Source organism: Microcebus murinus, chromosome 10 (assembly GCF_040939455.1).
Source record: "Microcebus murinus isolate Inina chromosome 10, M.murinus_Inina_mat1.0, whole genome shotgun sequence".
Taxonomy (NCBI): Eukaryota; Metazoa; Chordata; class Mammalia; order Primates; family Cheirogaleidae; genus Microcebus; species Microcebus murinus.
The window spans coordinates 53,720,694-53,742,977 of record NC_134113.1 but is presented as its reverse complement, the minus strand read 5'-3'; the positions used below and the strand labels follow the sequence as shown (position 1 = coordinate 53,742,977).

Here is a 22,284-nt window from a genome sequence, read left to right as displayed (position 1 = left end):
GGAGAGTTCTCACCACTGGCTACTTGAAGAGAGAAGTCAGGCAAAGAGGGGCCCAAAGGTCAAATTACAGGCCAGGCCTGCACAATTGAGAACCATACACGCAGAATAAACTATCACTTTCCCATTTTTGAACATCATAACCAACATTTCTTGCTCTGATCCTAAAAATCCTATAAGGAGGACAAAGCAGATGGTTTTATTCCCATGTCATAGATGAGGCTGCAAGAGAGTAACTGTGATTTGCCCAGGGTATAGAGTTTACAGTTATACGTGGTTGACAAGTGATGGAAATGGCTTTCCTCTTTCCCTCTTTTCCTTGCCTCAAGTTCTGTCCTGGGCTCAAGAATCCCAGTGGGGACTTGGTGTGGAAAGAGTTGGGCCTTGAAGCCCAGGACTGCAGGGAGGGGCTGGGGCTGAGGAGGGAGCAGCTTCAGATATCAGGGTTGTGGGGCCTTGGTGGAGGAAGGGGCTGCCTAGGGAAGTGCTGGATTGGAAGGAGGAGCTACAGATCTCCTTCAGGGCATGGGGAACCGACCTCAAAGGGAAGCCAAGGCAGGCTGCCTTCTTCCCAGTTCTGGAATGGCACCTCCTCTAGAGTCAGACTCATCTACATCTTGGGAATTAACCCTCTTCTCCTTTCGGGTTCCACCATCATTCTAATCCTCAAGGGGTTAAAGCAGCTTTCACATGATTTTCCCATCTCCCAGGTAACTCTGGAGGCTGCTTCCTGTTGGAAATAAATAAAAGTCCCAAACAATTTCTCAGTTAGTGTAGCTAGCAATGCACTCCAGCAGCACCCCTCCCAGCCCCCAGCAGAGCAGCTCAACCCTTTGGGTAAAAGGTGCGGGGGTGGGGGAGTGGACTCTGCAGGTTGGCAGGTGCGGAGGGAAGGGGCTCCTCCACAGAGAGGCTGGGGCTGGAAGGCAGCGAGGACAGTGCCCCTTCTCTCCTCCTGGGCTCTGGGGCAGCAGTTTCGAGTCGGGACCGGTGCCCCAGAGGGTGGGGAGAAGAGGAAAGAAGTGGTGTGCGGGCAAGCAGGCCGCACACACCTGGCGCCTAGTGGAATGAAATCTTAATTAATTATTAAACTGAGTTCCCGCGGGAGGGAGCAGCCGTGGCAGGCAGGGCGGGTATGGCAGGGTGGGGGCTGGGCTTGGGGCAGGGAGTCAGGGAGGGGTGAGGAGTGGGCGCTGGGCGCAGGCGAGCCCCTGGGGACCCCGACAGGAAGGAAGCGGACCCTCGGTGGGCGGGGCGGGGGTAATCGCTGTGAGGGGTGGGTTTGCTGACACACTTGGGGACCCCTGGGGTGAGGGTGGGAGGGGAATGCGGGAGGATGCGGCCTGGGGGAGAAGGGGAGGGGGGGACTACTCGGTCCCCTCCCCCCGCACCCCCCTGGGGTCTGGGTCCCAGAACAGTAGCCGCTTGTCCTCCCAGGACTGGGGGAGGAAGCGGCCGGAGGAGAGGAGGGGGCGTGCGGAGGGAGGGGTCCCATTCTTCGGTCTCCTCCACCCCTACCCAATTCCTCGGGCCCGAGTGGGCCACTCTGCGCCCGCTGCTGGGGAGGAGGAGCGGGTGCCCAGACAAAAGGCGCTTGTGCCTTTAAGGCGGGGAGTCCGGGAGCCGGCGGGGAGGGGACTTCTGGATCCGGGGTAGAGGGCGGCTGCGCTGGACAACAAGGAGGGGGCGAGGGCCGGACGGACGGCGGGGCGGCGGGCGGGACGGCCGGGACGCGCGGGCACCGAGAAGGACCGCGGGACGGCCGGCCGGCCGGCCGGAGCCCGCGGGGGCGGCGGGGCGGGGGCCCGGGGGAGGCGCCGACCCGGGCCGGCAGGTGAGACGCGGCGGGAGCGCCGGGGAAGTGGCTGCGCGGGGCGCGCGGTCTCCGCCGGGCTGGGGCGCACCGGCGCGGCTCCCGCCGAGTTTTTTGGTGGCGGCGCGGGCGCCCGGGATGAGCAGTCTCGACGGTGTTCGTGGGGAGCCTGAGGCAGTTGAGGTTGTCCAAGGGAAGTCGTGGAGGAGACGGGATCAAGGACTCCGAGGTCCGGGCGCGAGGCTCCCCACCCTCCCCGCCCGCCGCATGCTTCCCTTCCTCCACTGGACGCGAGTCCCGGGCTTACCCGGAGGAGGGGAAAGGCGCGTACTGGGGGAGGGGCTGGCCCGAGGTGCTTGTAGCGGGGCTGTGGGGTGAGCCTCCGAGTGTCCGAGTTGGGGTAGAGTGTGATTGTATTTAGGGGCGAGGGAGGCCACCTGGGCAGAGGGAGGGATGCCCTCCGTGGGAGCCCCCTTCTCACCCTTCATCCAAACCTTTGGAATGGAAGGGGTGGTGTCAGCACCCCCCTGCCCCAAGGCCTGCTGCAGGGTGGGCAGGGGCGCAGGTTCTGGGGCCTGACTGAAGTGCCAGAGGTGAAATCGGGCAGTGGGAGACTCTTCTGCCATATCCTCCCCTTACCAGAGTGCCCCTGTCAGCGAGAGGAACCTGGTGGGGGGTCTTCTGGTTGGGGTGGATTTGGGAGCCCTCTGTAGTCTTTAGGGAGAGTGGGGACTGGGGAAGGGAGGACAAGGCAACAGGCACTGAACCTACAGATACAGGCCCTGGGGAGGCTCTTCTACATCTGGAAAGGCCCGGAATTGAGGCATGGAGGCCCATGTCCCAGTGTGGTGGGCGGTGCTGGCACTGTTGGGCCCCGCCTGGGCAGTGCCTTCTGCTATGAACTTTCTGAAGTCGTTTTAAATGCCCTGGAGCTTTCTTTTGCCAAGCAGGGCAGGGGCAGATGGGCCCTGGGGATGGGATGGACAGGAGGTGGCTATGAAGAGGGTTTGGCGAAGCAGTGGGCAGGTCAATCCTTAGGGCTGGGCCTTGGCCTGCTCCAGACTGTGGTCTCAGACTGAAGGATCAGGGTTTGGGAGGGACTTGAGGTCTGGGTGGCACTGGGCCTCAGGCTTCCAGGCTGAATGGGACATGGCTCTGGCTGTGGGAGCCGGAGGGGCTTGGAGTAGCAGATCTGTGTGCATGTGTGTGAGAGAGAGAGAGTGAGAGCAAAGGGACCAGGACTCAGGGGAGGAGAAGGTCAGAGGCACAAGGCTTAGCCTTAGGAGCCTGACTCTGGAGAAGAGGGAGGTGGTCATAGTGATGGTTGGAGGACCATATAGAGAAGTTTTGTGGCTTGGAACAGTGCCCTCCCCTGTTCCCTGCTATACTAGTCTGGCACAGAGTGCCTGGAGTGTTGGGAGCCTGGTGAATTCTCCAGGATGGGCAGTGCCTGGAGTGCAGCCCAGGGTGGGATAGTTGCAGTTGGTTGGACAATTACAGAGCTCTGAAGCTATCCCCTGGGGGGTCAGAGTGTTCTTGGGAGGGTCATGCATTCTCCTGGACAGTGTCTGTCCCTTCCTCTGTGGATCTGAGCCAGATGCTAGGATGTGCTTCCAGGGGGCTGGGAACATGGCCTTTGGGAACAGAGGTCTGGCTCAGTGGTAGTGGTGTGTGTGTTGGGGGTGGGGGTAGGGGGGCAGATAAGAATAAGGCAGGGGACTGGCAAATGGGAGAAAGCTAAAGCAAAATGTCACAGGGGTGGGGGTGGTTAAAAACCTCACTCTGGGCTGTGTCGCCAGCAGTTCTGTGGATTGACAGCTGAGGACACAAGGACTGATAAAACCAGGCATCTGACTAGCGGGAGTGATGCCTATTCTTGCTCATGACTTTCTCATTTTTCCATCTCTGGGACACTGGCAGAGGTTTGGGTTCAAATGTTATAGGGTGGGGGGAAGAACGAATATCAAGTATGTACTTCATGACAGGTGTGACTAGATTCTTTCCTGAGGACCATTATTCCTCATTTTACAGATGAAGAAACTGACACAGAGAGGTTAAATAACTTGTTCAAGGCTGTGCAGTAGCAAATAATCTTGCTAAGGTTTGAAACCTGGTCTTACGCCAAAGATGCTTCTAATGAAGTATTTTGAAGAGCCAAGCTTTCTTTGGTGACCTTTTCCAAATACCAGGCTGACCAAAAGTCTTATATTCCTGATCTGTCCTTCTAGATGGCTATGTTAAGAGGTTGAAGGGCATGGTGCTTTATAGGATATAGGAGAAGGGATGTCCACAAAACTTGGCTGGGGGTGACCTAGGAATGGAGGTTTGGGGGTGCACAGAGAAGTCCCAGCCTGACTTCTGTTTTTTGGGTCCTTGGGTGTCAGTTTAAGTGCTGCTCATCTGGCTTGAGCATCTGGTTCTTTGGCTATCTGTGGCAAGTGCTGGCTGGGTATTGTCCCATCTTGCCCCTACTGAGTACAAATGTCAGTGCTGCTAGCTTGGCAGGTTAAGTACAAGGAGCCCCTCAGGGTGCCCGGTGGGCATGGAGGAGTGTGGCCTTGGTGGGGGCCCAGGTATCCATGGATGACAGTGCTTTCATCCTCATCTACTCTTGGCCTGGGCTCAGCCAGGAGACACAATAAAAGTCTTGTCATGGAGTCCTTCCACCCCAGTTCAAGATACTTTTTCCAGGAAACCTGGGATCCTGGACTGATTTAGTTACCCATGATCTCTGTAACTTGGGCCAGCCATATAAAACTGCCTTGGACCTCAGTTTTTATTTTTCTTTTTGTTTTTTTCCCAGGAGGCCACAGGACCAGCCTTACAGGGTTTTGGTGAAGATCAGATGGAATTAGGCATGTGAAAAGACCTTGAAAAATTTAAAGCACAGAGAAAGTGCATGGGAGTATAATCCACCCACCCACTCACCTACCCATCCATCCATCCATCCAAACAACCATCCATCCACTCAGTGGATATGTATCGAGATCCCACTAAGTGTTGTGGATATATCAGTGAGCAAAACAGGCCAAAATCCTTGCCCTCATGAAGTTGACATTCCAGTTAGAAGAGACAATGAACAAATAAGAACAATGTATAGAATGGAAGTTGCTGATAAGAGCTGTGGAGAAAAAAAGCATAGGGCTAGGAAGAGAGATAGGGAGCCCCAGGAAAGGAGGTTACTATTTTAATAGGGTGGTCAGGGAAAGCCTTGCTGATAAGCGGACATTTGGGCTGGGACCTGGAGGAGCTCTTGTTCAGAGGGAACAGCAAGCACTGGGGTCCCTGGCTGGCCAGGTGTTGTGGGGAACAGCAAGAGGCTCATGACTGGGGAGCAGTGAGTAAGATGAAGACCCGTAGGGTTATCAATATTAGCCATCATTTCACGTTAGCTGCCCCACACCAATACCCTAGGGCCTGCTTTCCCTCTGTCTTTTCAACATGAGTCCCTACTATGAGCTAGGCCCAGTCCTTGGCACTGGGAACAAAGTGCTGAACAAGGTAGATATAATACCTACCCTCACAGAGCTTATAGTCAGGGGGGCAGGGACACACAGTAAAGAAGGAGTGATTTCATTATAATTGCCATGGTCCTATGGAGGAAATGTCCAGAAGAGAAATGGGACCAAACTTAGTCTGGGTGGGGAGCTGGGAAATCTTCCCTGCGGAAGTTACATTTAAGCCGTGACCTGAGGGAGAAGTTGAATTTAGCTGGGTGAAGTGTGCATTGTGTGTGAGTGTGATGAGGAAGGATGTGGAAAGAGATTCCCTTTTGTACAGAGGTCACCGATTGGCAGCTCACAGGCAGAACTATTCCCACAGACGTGATTTATTTGGCTTGCAGTGTTGAAAAATGTGAATTAGTTGCCAACATTTAAAAATTGGGAGATGTTGCATTAAGATCCAGAGTTTTCCTTTAGCTTCTGTTGAAAAAAATCAGAAGGTCAGGCCCCAGTGGGACCATGGGCAACAGTCGGCTGGCGCTGGGTGGTGCTTACCCCAGGCTCAGGGTGTGAACTCTTTCCTTCTAGTTCTCTTAAACCAGGGCTGCTTCGCTCATTGACACAGGCACTTGAGTTTGTGATCGCCAAGAAGTCAGTGCCTTTTAGGGAAGAGGTGAATTTTCAAGTGCACTGGCTTTGGGGTCAGATCTGGGTTAGAGTCTTGGTTTTCACATTTACGTGGATGCTGGATCTTGGGCAAGTTTCTCCACCTCCCTGTGTTCTGGTTCTCTCACCCCTTGAAGGGGGAATACCATTGCCTACCTCAATTTTATGAGGACGGTGTGTATGAAGCATAGTGTGGCAGTGGGAAGTGCTCAGGTAATGAGCTACTAGTAGTGGCAATTAATACCATGTCATTCCTTTCTTCCCTGCAGTATGTCGTGGTTTAGTGGCCTCCTGGTCCCGAAAGTGGATGAACGGAAAACGGCCTGGGGTGAACGCAATGGGCAGAAGCGTCCGCGACGTCACAGGACTCGGGCCAGTGGCTTCTGCACACCCCGCTACATGAGCTGCCTCCGGGATGCAGAGCCACCCAGCCCCACCCCCGCGGTGCCCCCTCGGTGTCCCTGGCAGGATGAGGCCTTCATCCGGAGGGGCGGCCCAGGCAAGGGCATGGATCTGGGGCTGCGGGCGGTGGCCCTGGGCTTTGAGGACGCTGAGGTGACGGCGGCTGTCGGCACGGCTGAGGTGGCGCCCGACGCGGCGCCCAGACGCAGCCGATCCTGCTGGCGCCGTCTGGTGCAGGTGTTCCGGTCGAAGCAGTTCCGCTCGGCCAAGCTGGAGCGCCTGTACCAGCGGTACTTCTTCCAGATGAACCAGAGCAGCCTAACGCTGCTGATGGCGGTGCTCGTGCTGCTCACGGCCGTGCTGCTGGCCTTCCACGCCGCGCCCGCCCGCCCACAGCCTGCCTACGTGGCCCTGCTGGCCTGCGCCGCCACCCTCTTCGTGGCGCTCATGGTGGTGTGTAACCGGCATAGCTTCCGCCAGGACTCCATGTGGGTGGTGAGCTACGTGGTGCTGGGCATCCTGGCGGCTGTGCAGGTTGGGGGCGCCCTGGCAGCCAATCCGCACAGCCCCTCTGCAGGCCTCTGGTGCCCTGTGTTCTTCGTCTACATCATCTACACACTCCTCCCCATCCGCATGCGGGCCGCCGTCCTCAGTGGCCTGGGCCTCTCCACCCTGCATTTGATCTTGGCCTGGCAACTCAATCGTGGGGATGCCTTCCTCTGGAAGCAGGTGGGTGGTCAGGGAGGTAGGGGTGGAGGGCACCCAGCAGGGACTGAGAAGGGGTTTGGAAAGTCCCAGGGGGACACTGGGTGCAGGGATGTCTGGTTACATCTGGGAGGTGGGGCAAGAGGTGGGAGGCCAGACTTCAGGGGTTACCTCCATTTAGGCACTCTGATAGGAGAGGCGGCCCTAAGACCCAAGCCTGCACTCTGTCACCTTGGGCAGAGTCTCTAGCTCAGAGGGCCTCAAACTTTTTAAACAGGGGGCTGGTCCCTCAGTCCATTGGAGAGTGCGCACTGTGGGCCCGGGATGAATCGGCTGCTAAGCAGGACAGGCAGTGGTGGCAAAAACACCTGGGGGCGGGGGGATAAATGTGCTACCGTATGTGGCCTGCTGGCCGTAGTTTGAGGAAGCTTGCTAGCTCTTTGGCCTGAGCCCACTTAAATAGTGCAGTCTGTAGAGGTATATTGTAGGGCTGGAGGGATGTGGTGTTTACCCCCAGGCCGTTGTGGGGCAGAGAAGGCAGTGTAGGTTGTGTCCAGGTCTGGGCATCTCTGTCCCCAAGTTGACACCTGAGATTTAGGCCCTGGTGCCATCCCTGAAGAGTAGCTCTAGAGGGTGATCTGGAGGGATTGAGCACATTTTGGATGGAGCTAGCAAGGGAGGAGTTGCCTGTCTTCTGGACCAAGGCCATTTCTGAGAGGACAGGGAAGATGAAGAGCTGGGGTCAGTTTCCCCTTGGGCTGGGAATAGTTAGAATGAGGTTGGACTGTGGAAGAGAAGAGCTTTAGAGTTTGATCTCAACCCCCTCCCTCTTCCTCACACCAGGCACTTGGGGCCTAGCAGGGCTGCCTGGGGGGTCATCCGCCCTTGCCGCTGCTGCCTCTGGGTTTGTGAGTGTGTGAGGCGGCACCAACAGTGCCAATGTGGAGAGAGAAATAAGGGCGTGGCTGCAGGCAGACCTGGTTGTCCAATGGGCTGCATTCTTTTCTGTAGCATCTTAGACAGCTAACCTCGCCTCTCCTAGCCTTAGTTTCCCAGTCTGTAAAACAGGGATAAAAATAGTATCTGCCTCATGAAGTTGCTGTGAGGGCCCCACCCTTTCCCAGAGTGGAATAGAGCCCAGCATGGCGGTGTTGTCTTCTGGGGCAGGAAGGTGTGGGGAGTGCTGTAGGGAATGGTACCCCGTGCAGGGCTTCTGTGAAGTCCCTTTCGGAGAGACACGAGTTGGTGGGGTCTGCATCTCATGTTATCCCCCTGCCCAGGGAGCAGAGACCAGGATGTCTTCCCTGGCTAGTCCTCCAGGTGCTGCAGTCAGCACACCTCACGAGCCCTCTGTTGGCACCCTTCTCTAGAGAGTGCTGTCCTGTCTTGCTCAAGGTTTGAGGGACTAGCCTTTGCCTTGCCAAAGGCTTGTGGCCTGTAGCCCACCCTATCCCCACCCACAGAGAGGAAGTTGCCTGGGGCTCCCAGGATGAAAACGTGGGTGCTCTGGCATGATGCCCTTCCCCGCCCAGCCTGTGCTCCAGAACAGAACGTACCTTTTCAAAAGTAACTTTATAGCCCATTTGTTTGTGGAGCACGTGCCCATAAGGCACTGTTAGACTCTTAAAGGGCCAGGTCCTCCTGCCTTTGCTAGCCCCTGAGCAGCTTTTCCAGGTTGGCTGTCAAGCTGGATTTGGGGGCTGGACTGCCCTGCCAGAGGAGAAGGAGCTTAGGGGTAGTGCCTTCTTTTCCCCTTCTTGTCTGGCCGGCAGGGGGTGAGATAGGGTGGCCATCTCTTTCTTGCCCTCGGCTGGCGTGGTGCCCAGAGCCAGGTCCGGTCCCTGACTGGGGGGGGCACAGTCCCAGGGAGGCCAGCACTGTGCCAGCTTCTCCCCTCCTAAGGGGTGCCTGGCTATAGCCTCACCTAGTGGGTCTTGGAAGGCACATTCTTGGGGTGGTAGAGAAAGTCACTGCTGCCACTATGCCAGTCCTTAGGGCCAGGGCTGCCCATACAGCCTCCTCTGAGCTGAGAAAAACCCCCTGTGCCCATTTGTGCTTGTGGGTGTCTGGATAGGGCCGGGGCTTGTGGCCTCCTGTGCAGCCTCCTCGGACAGGAGGAGGCTCCTTCCCAGAGCTGGTCCTACTCATGCTCATAGGAAGGAATCTTCATCCCCCACCGGCCCACTCATTCAGACACGCTGAGCAGTGTCACTCAGTGACCCTGACCCAGCTTGGCGTCTCCAGTGGTCCCCTGGCATCCATTTTTTCTCACAGTCAGATAGGGATGTGTGTGTATACAGAGTTATTTCAGTCTCATCCCCCTTCCCCTTCCCTTGCCGTGACTCACATTTTCCTCTTGGGCTCCTGGGGCCAGGAAGGGAAGTTGCCTGGTTTGCCCCCCTTTCTTTCTCTCCCACTGGGGTCTATTCTTAGAAACCCCCAAGGGACACAGTGTGCCCCCCTCTTCACCCCTGCTGCTGGGAGGGGGAGCTCAGCCTAGTCGATCCAGGGCCTCTGAGCCAGACTGGGAAGGGAAGCTGGGAGGCCCTTCCGAGATGATCAGAGCTGGACATGGTTAGCCAGATCTACCCCTCAATTTTACCCAAGAGGAAACTGAGGTCCCAGAGATTAAGTGACCTGCCCAAGTTTACAGGACTAGTTCTGGTTAAGGGCAGAGCCCAGAACCCCTGGCTTCTAGGTAATGCTCTTTCCCTCCCTTCTACCCAAACTGGAGCTGCTCTATCGAACTCTGAGGTAGAGTTGCAAGGGTTGGGTTAACTCCTGAGTTTCCAGAAACCCTGAGGCCAGCTTCCCTTAGACTTGCTCTCTGGCCAATACTGATGATGAATGGGGGCTGAACACGCCTAGGGTGGGGGCCCTCAGCGGAGGGCCTGGTGGGGCGGATGGTTGGGGGAGCTAGACCTGGTGGGGTGGCCAGGCCAGGCATGGTGAACCCCAACCCTGGGTAGGGAGGGTTCTTTGCATCAGTAGAATTTATGACTCTCCAGCCTGGGCTCTGAGACTGGGCCTCAAGAGCTTGTCAGTGGAGTGAATTGGAATCTTGGAAACCTGGGATGCACCAGACATCAGATTAGGACATAGGCTTTGGAATCTGATCTTGCTGGACTAAAGTCTCACACCAGCCACTACCAGCTGTGTGATCTCGGGCAAGTTACTTAGTTTGTCTCTGCCTGAGTCCCACACCTTTAAAATGGAATATTATTACTTATTTCATAGAGTTGTAAGAAAGATATTAAACATGTACAGAAGGCACCCATAGAATCCTGGCACATTGTAGACAGCCAGCAACAAACTAGCTACCATAACAATAATAATAGTAACTTTTGTTATTAAGTTATATCAGGTCTCAATGACTTTGTTTTGAGAAAAAAATTTTAAAAATAATAAGTTATATCAGGGAAGGAAGGGACTTTAGAGATCTCATCTCCCCTCTTTGGGTTATAGATGAGCAAACATAGGCCCAGAGAGACGAAGCGACTTGTCCTGGGTCACTTATAGGCAGATATAGAGCTCAGGTCTCCTGGGTGCTGTCCTTAAGGAGAACCACGTGCAGAAGAACAGCATTTGTCTTTTGTCTGGGTTGTTTGTGGGGCCGGGCCCCATGACATACCTGGCCCTAGCTGGTGCTTCTGCTCCCAGCAGCTGTGAAAAGATCTCATTTCTAGTCATGGAGTGGTGATCCAGGCAGAGAGCTGGGATCTAGAGCCCTGTGTGTAACATTGCAAGGGCAGGGACAGCTTGGAGACTTTCAGAGTGCCGGACTCTGGCTTCCTTTCCAAAGGCACGCATCCGTAGAGAGCATAGCAAGCTGCGTGCATGTATGCATATGTGTGTGTGTGGGTAGTCACCTGTCTCCCCTGACACCTTCCTGCAGCTTGGTGCGAATGTGCTGCTCTTCCTCTGCACCAACGTCATTGGCATCTGCACACATTACCCGGCTGAGGTGTCTCAGCGCCAGGCCTTTCAGGAGACCCGCGGTTACATCCAGGCCCGGCTGCACCTGCAGCATGAGAATCGGCAGCAGGTGGGGGCTCTTTTCCCTGACCGGGCCTCCCCCTACCTTACCCCTAAATAACTCGTAGCTTGGATCTGCAGCCTTGTCCAACTTCATGGAACACAATGTGAATGGTTCCCCTGGATTTTGCATCACAGAGGCCCTGTGATACTGGCATTTTGTCCTGTCTGAGGGGTAGGAAGGAATAGACAGGAGCACATCTGGGGACCCAATAGGGAGTGGTCAAGGAGGGCTGGGATGTATGTGATGGGGGAGGGTCCACAGTCCAGAAGGGAAGCTCAGGTCTCCAGAGAAGTCTGGGGATGTGGAGGGACCAGGAGATACTGAAATGTAAAGCCAAGGGGACAGTGATGCCCTGTTGGAACCCCTGGTCTAGGAGCGGCTGCTGTTGTCGGTGTTGCCCCAGCACGTTGCCATGGAGATGAAAGAAGACATCAACACAAAAAAAGAAGACATGATGTTCCACAAGATCTACATCCAGAAGCATGACAACGTCAGGTAGGGTGGGGGGGGCAGGAAGCCAAGAGGGGTGGGGGATCTGGGAGTCTTGGAGGGCTACGTGGCCCATCCATCCTCTGTTGTCATCTACAGCATCCTGTTTGCAGACATTGAAGGCTTCACTAGCCTGGCATCCCAGTGCACTGCGCAGGAGCTGGTCATGACCCTGAATGAGCTCTTTGCCCGGTTTGACAAGCTGGCTGCGGTGAGGGTGCTGGGGTTTGGGGGCGGTGCTGACCATGGTAAGAGCATAGCTTTGCTGGCGACAGCTGGGGGTGTGGGGCAGATAGAGTCTGTAGTGAGGGTGGTGGGCCAGGCAGGCTGGCAGGGCAAGAGAATAAAGGTGACTTTCCCCTCCAACTCTTTCCCTTTTAGGAAAATCACTGCCTAAGGATCAAGATCTTAGGGGACTGTTACTACTGTGTGTCGGGGCTGCCGGAGGCGCGGGCAGACCATGCCCACTGCTGTGTGGAGATGGGGGTGGACATGATCGAGGCCATCTCGTAAGCAGTGTCCTGATCTCAGCCTTCCTGGAACCGTCAGTGTCCTAGACTGCTCCTACTATTTGATGTGTCTTCAGGAATTTTCCTTTGTCTTGGCTGTTTCTCTATTTTTGAGATCTGTCTGTCACTGGGGAAAGGAATGGATTTTCTCTAGCTTAAGCAAAAACCCATGTGCACACTTAGACACCAGCCAGCCTGGGTGGGGTAGGGGAGCTGGGGTGGTGTGGGGCTGGGGTAGTAGGGGGCTGGGGCTGGAGAGAACGCCGGCTGTGCAGGATGGAGGCGAGAGCAGTGATTCCTCCTCCTAGTTTAGTTCCACAAGATGCTGCCGGGCCCCTGCTGAGAACATAGTTCTCAGACATTTGTCCCGGAGCCCCGTTTAGCCTCTGCCCATGTCCATCGAAGGCTGTGTTCCCGTCCTCTGCATCTGGGTCTGTCCTTGCCCACTGGGTGCCAAGGGGAGCGGAGGGCCTAGGCTCTGAGCTGGCAGAGGGGAAGAGTGCCAGGAGCTGATCCAGAGCTGCATCCTCCCAGGCTGGTTCGTGAGGTGACAGGTGTGAATGTGAACATGCGCGTGGGCATCCACAGCGGGCGCGTGCACTGTGGTGTCCTTGGCCTGCGGAAATGGCAGTTTGATGTGTGGTCCAACGACGTGACCCTGGCCAACCACATGGAGGCAGGGGGCCGGGCCGGGTGAGTGGCAGAGCCCAGGTGGCAGGGGATGGGAGCGAGGTGGGAAAGCCGGGGTCTCACCCTGCTGGCCCCACACAGCCGCATCCACATCACTCGGGCCACGCTGCAGTACCTGAATGGGGACTACGAGGTGGAGCCAGGCCGTGGCGGTGAGCGCAATGCATACCTCAAGGAGCAGCACATTGAGACCTTCCTTATCCTGGGTGCCAGCCAGAAACGGGTCAGGGCCTGGGCGGGGCCTGGGGGAGGGGCAGGCAGGGAGAGGGACAGATGAAGAAGCAGCAAAGGCCTCCGGCCCCTTCTCTGAGCCTATACCTATGCTGCTGATGCAGAAAGAGGAGAAGGCCATGCTGGCCAAGCTGCAACGGACACGGGCCAACTCTATGGAAGGGCTGATGCCACGCTGGGTGCCTGACCGCGCCTTCTCCCGGACCAAGGACTCCAAGGCTTTCCGCCAGATGGTGAGGGGCCCTCAGCACCAGGGCCTGGGCCGCATTTCCTTGTCTCCCTCGACACTCTGTCCCTTTCCTTCTTTGTTGGGGTTGCTGTCTCCACATATACTTTCTGGTGTGGGGGCAGGAGGGACAGTCTCATCCCAGGGGTCCCAAATTCCCCAAAGTATACGGTGGAGACACCGTCAGCATGGTGCAGGGGCAGGGGAGGGACTGCAGGGTGAAGGCTGGGGCCCTGACCACATTCACACGCTGTCCCTTTTTCCAGGGCATCGATGACTCCAGCAAAGACAAGTAAGTCAGTTTACTGAGGAGGAGGTAAGAAGAGGGGGAGGCACTTGTATCCTGGGATAGGGCTGCGGGAAGCTGGGACCCCCTCTTGCCTGGACATTAGATGGGTTGTGTGGGAACATAAGCCACACCCCCAGCTCTCCCTTCCTCCCTTGGGTGCTGCTCATGCCCTTCCTCATCGCTTCTCACGTGGCCATGCTCATGCACCTGGTGAAGCCATGTCCTCTGCCCTCAGCCGGGGCGCCCAGGATGCCCTGAACCCTGAGGACGAGGTGGATGAGTTCCTGGGCCGTGCCATTGATGCCCGCAGCATCGATCAGCTGCGCAAGGACCACGTGCGCCGGTTCCTGCTCACCTTCCAGAGAGAGGATCTGGAGAAGAAGGTTTGGGGGTTACAAGGGCAGAAGGATGGGCTGGGGGCAGGCAGGGAAGGCTGAGCACAGGTGAGGGAGCAGGAGATGTTTCTGGGCAGTGAGGAGAGGACCACAGAGCAGGGTAGAGATGCACATCAATTGGGCCAACGACTTCTCCCCATTGAGGCCCCTGGCAGTGCCCTGCCCTTGCCACCTGACTCCCCCAGGGCAAGGCCCAGCACCCAGCTTGGCCTCCTCTTCCTCAGTACTCTCGGAAGGTGGATCCCCGCTTCGGAGCCTATGTCGCCTGTGCCCTGTTGGTCTTCTGCTTCATCTGCTTCATCCAGCTCCTCGTCTTCCCACAGTGAGAGCCCTGTCCTTCCCCACTCAGCTTCTCTCCTCCACTTCCCAGAAGCTTTCTAAACACCCACACAAGGCAACATTCCCTGGAGCCTGCACCCCTGCCTGTTCCGGGGGGTGGGACAAGGATGCTCAGATCTTCTGGAATTAAAAGTCTTCCCTGGCCCTGTTCCCCCCAGCTCCACCCTGATGCTTGGGATCTACGCCAGCATCTTCCTGCTGCTGCTCATCACCGTGCTGACCTGCGCCGTGTACTCCTGTGGTTCTGTACGTAGGGGGCTTCCGGGGCTGTTGGGGAGGGCAGGCTGGGCTAGGGCAGGGAGGGGTCCCATGGGGAGAGGGAGGAGAGGGGCACGCCTCTCCTGCTGGGCCCCGTCCCTGGTTGGCCTTCCTCCTTGGCCTATACAACCTCCAACTCTGGGTCTCTTGCTGCCTCCAGCTGTTTCCTAAGGCCCTGCAACGTCTGTCCCGCAGCATCGTCCGCTCGCGGGCACACAGCACTGCAGTTGGCATCTTCTCAGTCCTGCTTGTGTTCACCTCTGCCATCGCCAACATGGTAAGGAGCCGGTGGGAATTCTGCCTCTACTCTGTGCCAGGTACTGCTCTGGGTACTGGGGGCACAGAGAGGAACAAGACACACTTTTGCCCCCAGGGAGCACCTTGTTCTCCCTCCTTCTTGTTCTCCCCACCTCTTATCCTTGCGTGAGAACTTTGGCCCCTGGGGTACCTGGGCATGAACCTTATAACCCTTCCCCTCTTTGGTTACTTTGATATACCCGCTGACTTTTGCAGTACACCTGTAACCACACCCCCATACGGACCTGTGCAGCGCGGATGCTGAATTTAACACCTGCCGACGTCACTGCCTGCCACCTGCAGCAGCTCAATTACTCTCTGGGCCTGGATGCTCCCCTGTGTGAGGGCACCGCACCCACCTGCAGCTTCCCTGAGGTGTCCGAGCAGTGTTCAGGCAGGGCGGGTGTCCTGGCACAGATATTGGCCTTCCTGTGCCAGGTCCTGGGGACCTAGGAAATCATCAGACTCCCCAACTCTAGGAGTAACCAGGGACCCTGGTGTGGTGTAGGGGCTGGGCGTAGAGGATGAAAGATTTTGGGGTTCGAGGGTCATGGAGGGGAGGCTAGGTCAGGCAGGGGAGTGCAGGGCTCTCCCTGCCGGGGGTGCCATGGTCTCTGCCCTCCCCCAACGCTGCCTCTGCCGTCCCTCCCAGTACTTCGTCGGGAACATGCTGCTGAGTCTCTTGGCCAGCTCTGTCTTCCTGCACATCAGCAGCATCGGGAAGTTGGCCATGATCTTTGTCTTGGGGCTCATCTATTTGGTGCTGCTTTTGCTGGGTCCCCCAGCTACCATCTTTGACAACTATGACCTACTGCTTGGCGTCCATGGCTTGTGAGTTTATTCTCAGGCCCTTTAATACCCCTGGGAGCCTCTCTGTGCCCTTATGCCCTTGGAATGCCCCAACTCACCTGTGGGGGAAGGGAGGAGATGGACGAGCTCCCAGCACATGACCCCAAATAGTTTTCCCATGGAAACTCCAGTCCTGGGAAATCCCTGTCTTTAGGCTAGACTTAAAAAACAAATTCCCTCTTGCATTTGCATGATGCTTTCATAGTCACTGTCTTAACCGCCTGTAGGTCACACAGCTTGGTGGCAGAGCTCTGGCTAGGATCCAAAACTTCTGACTCCTGCTTGAGGGCTTTGCCTGGGACACCACACTGGCTTTTTCTCTGCAAAACTCACCCGTGATATGTGGCCATAGCTTGTTGTGGTAGCCTCTGGAGTCCGCTGGGTGTGAAGCCCTGCTCTGCTGCTCATTAGCTGTGTGACCTTGGACAGGTGAGTTAACTTCCCTGAGCCTCAGTTTCCTCATCTGCAAAATGGCAATACAACCTAAATGACGAGGTAGTTGTAAAGATTATAGTAACTAACATTTACTGAAGGCTTAGTATGCCAGGCACTGTGCTAAGCCTTTTACATGTGTTATTTACATCTGATCCTGTTTTACTGATGAGGAAACTGAGGCTTAGAGAGTTAAGCAACTTGTCCCAGGTCACATAGCTGGTAAGTGGAGGAGCCACTAAGAGTAGAAGTTTTCTTAATCTCTGCTCTTAATGAGTAGATTAATGTAAGTAAAATTGCTGGCCCAATGCCTGACTTACAGTATATGCTCAGTAAATGCAGTCTCTGTTTCCCCTTCTACGCCTCCACCCAGCAACCCAGGAAACTTTGTCTCTTTATCTTCCTGCCAGGGCTTCTTCCAATGAGACCTTCAATGGGCTGGACTGGTAAGTGAGGAGGGCTCTGTGGCAGCAAAGGAGAGGGCTGCCAAATGCCACCTTCAGACAATGAGCATCTCTCTGCTTACCCTCAGCCCAGCTGCAGGGAGGGTGGCACTCAAGTATATGACCCCTGTGATTCTGCTGGTGTTTGCACTGGCGCTGTACCTGCATGCTCAGCAGGTGGAGTCAACTGCCCGCCTGGACTTTCTCTGGAAACTGCAGGTGACTGGGTGGGCCTTTGGGGATGAGGGAACCTAGGGGCAGAGCCTGGGCCAAGCCGGAAATGCACCTCTTGCTAGCTGGCTAAGGCTCAGGCCACCCTGAGCCCAGCCTGGTTCCATGCCTTCTCTGTGCCCTTACTTATCCCATGCCCTATCCTCTACCCACCGCTTCACCCCTTCGCCTGTTCTTTTGGCCTCATCTGTCCGTGCCTTTCTTCCTCCACGTGATTCCCTCTGATGCCCACCTCCAAGCCTTGGCCACTGCATCCACCCTTGGTGAATGCTGGGCAATGGGTGATGGGTGTGGTGTCCACAGGCAACAGGGGAGAAGGAGGAGATGGAGGAGCTCCAGGCATATAACCGGCGCCTGCTGCATAATATCCTGCCCAAGGACGTGGCTGCCCACTTCCTGGCCCGGGAGCGCCGCAATGATGAGCTCTACTATCAGTCGTGTGAGTGTGTGGCTGTTATGTTTGCGTCCATTGCCAACTTCTCGGAGTTCTATGTGGAGCTGGAGGCAAACAACGAGGGCGTCGAGTGCCTGCGGCTACTCAATGAGATCATCGCTGACTTCGATGAGGTACTTGTCCGGTCGGCTTGTGCTGGCAGAGAGTGGAGGACTTGGAGACCAGGGGAGCGGAGAGAACTTTGCAAGGAGAGAAGGCCAGGATTGAAAGGGGCAGGTGGTACTGGGAGGAGAAAGGGAGATGTGATTGGATCCAGAGATGTCAAGGGTAGGGGTAAGGGTAGGTAGAGTAGAGGCTGGGACAGGAATGCATGAAGGTGTCAGAGGAAGTAAGGGGCTCAGCCCCAGTGGGGCAGGGCCATCATCATTGAGCAAAAGGGAACATGAGGATCTTTGGGGGGGCTAGGATAGGTACCAGGTGGATGTCATTGAAAAAGGCAGCAGTAGTCTGTGGACAGAGCTCCATGAGACCAAACAAGCAAGATGGTCCTCTGACTAGAGAAACTGGGAGCAAAATGTGAGGAAGTGTCTGGAACACCCAGGCCAGGAATGGGCCATTCATTGTTTTGGAGGGAAGTCACTTGCTCACCCTGGGACTCAGTTTCCCAAAAGGTGAGGGTTGGAATAATTGATACTTAATATCCTTTCTGTGCTTCTGTGTTCTGTGAGTGAGCAATTGCCGTTGGCTGTCTGAAGCTGTGTGCCCAAATCCTGGCCTGGGGTCCTAGCCTGCCTGTTTTCCTGGCTCCTCAGTCCTGTCCTGAGAAAAGCATCTGGAAAGGGGGCCCTTGAGATAGGGAAGTGGAGAAGGGAGCCAAGGCATGGCAGAGAATGGGCACTGGGGCAGGGCTGGGATTGGGCTCATCTTGACAGCCAGGTCCCCTTGTGCTGTCCAGATCATCAGCGAGGAGCGGTTCCGGCAGCTGGAGAAGATCAAGACGATTGGTAGCACCTACATGGCTGCCTCGGGGCTGAACGCCAGCACCTATGATCAGGTGGGCCGCTCCCACATCACTGCCCTCGCCGACTACGCCATGCGGCTCATGGAGCAGATGAAGCACATCAATGAGCACTCCTTCAACAACTTCCAGATGAAGATTGGTGAGAGGGCCTGGTTGCTTGGCAGGTTTTTCCCAGTACCCTCTCTGGGTGAAGCTGAGGGATGGCATCACAGATTCCCCATCAGGACTCCTGTAGGGGCTGGGCGTGGTGGCTCACGCCTGTAATCCTAGCATTCTGGGAGGCTGAGGCGGGTGGATTGTTTGAGCTCAGGAGTTTGAGACCAGCCTGAGCAAGAGCAAGACCTTGCCTCTACTAAACATAGAAAGAAATTAGCTGGCCGACTAAAAATATATAGAAAAAATTAGCCGGGCATGGTGGCGCATGCCTGTAGTCCCAGCTACTCGGGAGGCTGAGGCAGAAGGATTGCTTGAGCCCAGGAGTTTGAAGTTGCTGTGAGCTTGGCTGACACCACGGCACTCTATCTCGGGCAATAAAGTAAGACTCTGTCTCAAAAGAAAAAAAAGAAAAAAGGACTCCTGTGGGGTTTCTTCCCGGTACCAAGTCTGATATTTAGAACAGAGATCATCAGGCACTGTCCTAGACATTTTTGAGCACGTCTTAGTCTTCATGTTGTTATCCCCTTTCACAGATAAAGAGACTTACTCTCAGAGAGATTAATAACTCACCCAAGGTCAAACAACTAGTAAGTAGCTTAGCTGGGGTTCAAAACCAGTTTTATCTAAACTCCAATACCTGTGTCCTTATCTATGGCCAGTCCGGTGAAAGGTGCTTCCTCTCAGATGAACTGGAGGATGGGAGTGATTGGTAGCATGGGTTCTGGAGTTAGACTGTCTGGTTTGAATTCTTGCTGTTCCATTTACTGGCTTATTTAGTAAGTCATCTTACTTCTCTAAACTACAGGTACCTTATCTATAAAATGAGAATAATAATACCTACCTTTTAGAGGTGTTGAGAGGACGGAACAATGTAAAATGCTTGCTTAGAGTGGTTGGCACAGATACTGTTACAGCACAGCTGTCTTGACTCAGGGGAGCTCCTCATCCGATGTCCAGATCTTCCATTCTTTACAATCAGACTTGTCCTTTTTCCACTTTTTTCTCTGGGTCCTTCTAAAGGTGCCAGGAGGTGGGATGACTACCTGGGTTGACCCTGGAGCATCCACTGGTCTCAATCTCTTGTTCTCCCCTTCTCAGGGTTGAACATGGGCCCAGTTGTGGCAGGCGTCATCGGGGCTCGGAAGCCACAGTATGACATCTGGGGGAACACAGTGAATGTCTCTAGCCGCATGGACAGTACGGGGGTCCCTGACCGAATCCAGGTGAGGGGGATGTGACAGGGGCTGGGTGAAGTATGGTCCAGAGGGCTTCCACGGGCCTCTACAGTCTGCTAGGACAGGGGACAGGGTGGCAGTGTTCTGTGGTTGGTGGGGCAGGGATTGGGGGAGGGGAGCTAGCCTGACTAGAGAACCCTTGGGCCCCTGCAAATGCAGCAGGAGGATTCCAGGCTAAGCAGGCTCCCCTCCCACTCCCCCAGGTGACCACGGACCTGTACCAGGTTCTAGCTGCCAAGGGCTACCAGCTGGAGTGTCGAGGGGTGGTCAAGGTGAAGGGCAAGGGGGAGATGACCACCTACTTCCTCAATGGGGGTCCTAGCAGTTAGCAGGGCCCAGCCACAAATTCAGCTGAAGGGACCAAGGCGGGCATTGAGTGGACTCTGTGCTCACTGGGTGGAGCTGTGGCAGGGGGCACCGAGCCTCTAGACCCTGCTGACTGCAAAAGGGAACACCGCAGCAGGCTGTGCTTGGACCATGCTCGTCTGCTCTCAGGCTGGTGAACAAGGGGACACCCAGAGGATTATGCAAGTGACTTTTTTAATTGGGGTAGGGCTGTTTCCTCTCCTTTCTTCCAGCTTTTGGGAACGGGAAGGGGCAGCAGCAGTGGCAGGGAAGCCCTCCTGCCTAAGAGATTAAAATGGCAGCTTGCCATGCCTGCCCTTTCCTTGTCTGGGCAACAGGTTCGGGGCTGGGCCCTTCCTTTCCCTCTTTTTCCTGGGAATATTTTTTACAAAGTCTGGGGGCAGGCATGAGGAGTGCCTATTCCGTGCTTGCCTTTGCTATGCCTGCATCCTCAGCACTGGTCCTGGGCACCTCCCCATCCCAGCCAAGTCCCCCTCCTAGGCACAGGGCAGAGGAGGGAGATGCTCTGGGGACCCAGCTGTGTCCATATTTCAGGGGAATGTTTCCATTTGCCAAATCCTAGTCCCATGATCTGTCCCCAAAGGGGAACAAAGGGACTTGTGACAGCTCAGATTTAGCCTCAGTTCCTGCACACTCCAGGGAACAGGGTGTCTGGCCTCACTGGTACTGTGAAAATGCCCAGCTGAAAGCAAGCATGTGTGCAGGGATGGCAGGAGTTAGAAGTTCACCCGCAGGTGCCAAGGAACAGGCCGGCCAGGGCATGGGCGGTGCCAGATTATGATCTGAGGACCCTGACAGGGGTCAAGATCAGGTCACTCTGCCTCAGCACTCTCTTGCTGTCTGCTGGCAAGGGGGCATGGAGCATCTCTACCCCTTCTGTTGCCAAATGAAAAGGGTCAGGGCATGGAGGAAGATGACCCTGAGCCCAAACCTGTCCTCCCAAGTCTCAGCACTGGGGAGGGCCTGTGTGTTTATGTAACTGTGTGTGCATGTTGGTCTTTGTGTGCATATCTGTTTTCCAGGTCTTTGTGTGTCCTTGTGCTCCTGCTCCTCAGCTCTCCACCCCAGGTTGCCTTTCTCCTGTGGGCCTCTGTCTTCTGGGAATAAGGCAGGCTTTCCTATTTCAAGGGACGTAGAGATGCCCAGGTTGCACAGGAGCAGGATGGGGTGTGGTAGCAAAAAGAGGGTGGCTGGGGAAAGGAGTCCTCTTTGTGCCAAATCCCTAAGTGCCGTTTTGGGGCCACATGTGCAGCATGACTGTCTTCCTGCCTATGGCAGGGACCCAAGCGCCTGCTTGAGCCCCAGTGCTCCATGCACTTGAACTGTATGTATGGGGTTGGTGGGCAGAGGCTCAGGAATTTCCTGGGTTCCCCACATCCTGGGATGTGGTATGCTTTGGGACTGGGCTAGCATGGGATCCCTCTGAGGACCCAGATATTGGTACTAGGGGACAGGGCTGGGGAACCTTAAACTTGGCTTTCCCCAGCCTTCAGCCTGAGTCTAGCATGTTCCTGCCTCCCCAACCCCTGTGGGGAAGGGTTACATGGGCTGGGAGAAGGGTTAGGAGGTTGAACTCTAGATTCCCTTTCTATCCTTGCCATTTTTTTACCCCTTACCCTGCAACCTCGACTCTGGCTTGAATTAGTTGGTGCCTTGGTTTCTCTATCTGTACCTATTTAAGCCAAAGGCACTAGCCTCAATTTTGCTTGAAGATCACTATGTCTTGGAAGTGACAGAGAGGCAGAGGAGAGAGAGTCCACAGAGTCCCTAGGTTTGGGAAATGGAAGGGACAGGCAGCGGGTTTGCCTTTCCACATCCCCTTCTGATGCCAGCTCCCTGTAGAGGCCCTGTTTTGGGCTCAGTACTTCCTGTCTTGGGGGATCTTCATGCATCAGCCAAAAGGGCAATCAGGCACTTCATTAGCCAAGGCAGAAAGAGGGGAAAAAATTAGTTGGTCCAGACAGAAAGTCCACTTCCCTGCCCCTGGCCATATCCCTGGAGAGGAAGGGACTGCTTGGTGCCATGGGGTAAGGGTGAGGATGTAAGTAGACCAGAGTGGGAAGACCTCAACCTTGAGTGACTCGTCTCTTCTTCTTGCGAGCTGGGAGGGGCCTGTCCACACCCTGGCTCCCCATACCACAGTGCCAGCCATGGCCTTCTCTTGGCTACCATTGCCCCTTTCCTCCCCAGTTGGTGGAGGAGTCAGGATGGGAGGCCATGGGCTTTGGTTTTATAATGTAACCACTGTGGGGGTGGAGGGAGGGATGTTGTACCATGTATTTCAGTGAAATATTTAATATATTTAAATACCAATAAAATCAAACTCTTTGTAAAATTCCCTGTTCTCTGCAGCTGTTCTGGGCCCTGGG

The 22,284-nt window shown here is 55.6% G+C and overlaps 1 protein-coding gene across 1 annotated transcript; it reads left to right on the top strand.

The window, feature by feature from the left end:
* Nucleotides 1-1,698: 1,698 nt before the first annotated feature.
* ADCY6 (adenylate cyclase 6) lies at nucleotides 1,699-22,250 on the top strand. The gene is made up of 22 exons (XM_012757888.3): nucleotides 1,699-1,831; nucleotides 6,189-7,050; nucleotides 10,922-11,071; nucleotides 11,439-11,560; nucleotides 11,654-11,765; nucleotides 11,936-12,063; nucleotides 12,598-12,756; nucleotides 12,835-12,976; nucleotides 13,089-13,217; nucleotides 13,477-13,502; nucleotides 13,735-13,882; nucleotides 14,119-14,216; nucleotides 14,392-14,479; nucleotides 14,652-14,768; nucleotides 15,005-15,163; nucleotides 15,441-15,619; nucleotides 16,480-16,515; nucleotides 16,602-16,731; nucleotides 17,047-17,310; nucleotides 18,093-18,297; nucleotides 19,413-19,537; nucleotides 19,753-22,250. The coding sequence occupies exons 2-22, from the start codon at nucleotides 6,190-6,192 to the stop codon at nucleotides 19,876-19,878; spliced, it is 3,504 nt and encodes a 1,167-aa protein (XP_012613342.1). The 5' UTR covers nucleotides 1,699-1,831; nucleotide 6,189; the 3' UTR covers nucleotides 19,879-22,250.
* The last annotated feature ends 34 nt before the right edge of the window (nucleotides 22,251-22,284 follow it).

Coding starts and splice junctions, on each gene's coding strand:
- ADCY6 (XM_012757888.3), top strand. CDS start 6,190: ATGTCGTGGTTTAGTGGCCTCCTGGTCCCGAAAGTGGATGAACGGAAA. Junction 13,218..13,476: donor CCAAGGCTTTCCGCCAGATG/GTGAGGGGCCCT, acceptor CCCTTTTTCCAG/GGCATCGATGACTCCAGCAA. Junction 15,164..15,440: donor CCACCTGCAGCTTCCCTGAG/GTGTCCGAGCAG, acceptor CGTCCCTCCCAG/TACTTCGTCGGGAACATGCT.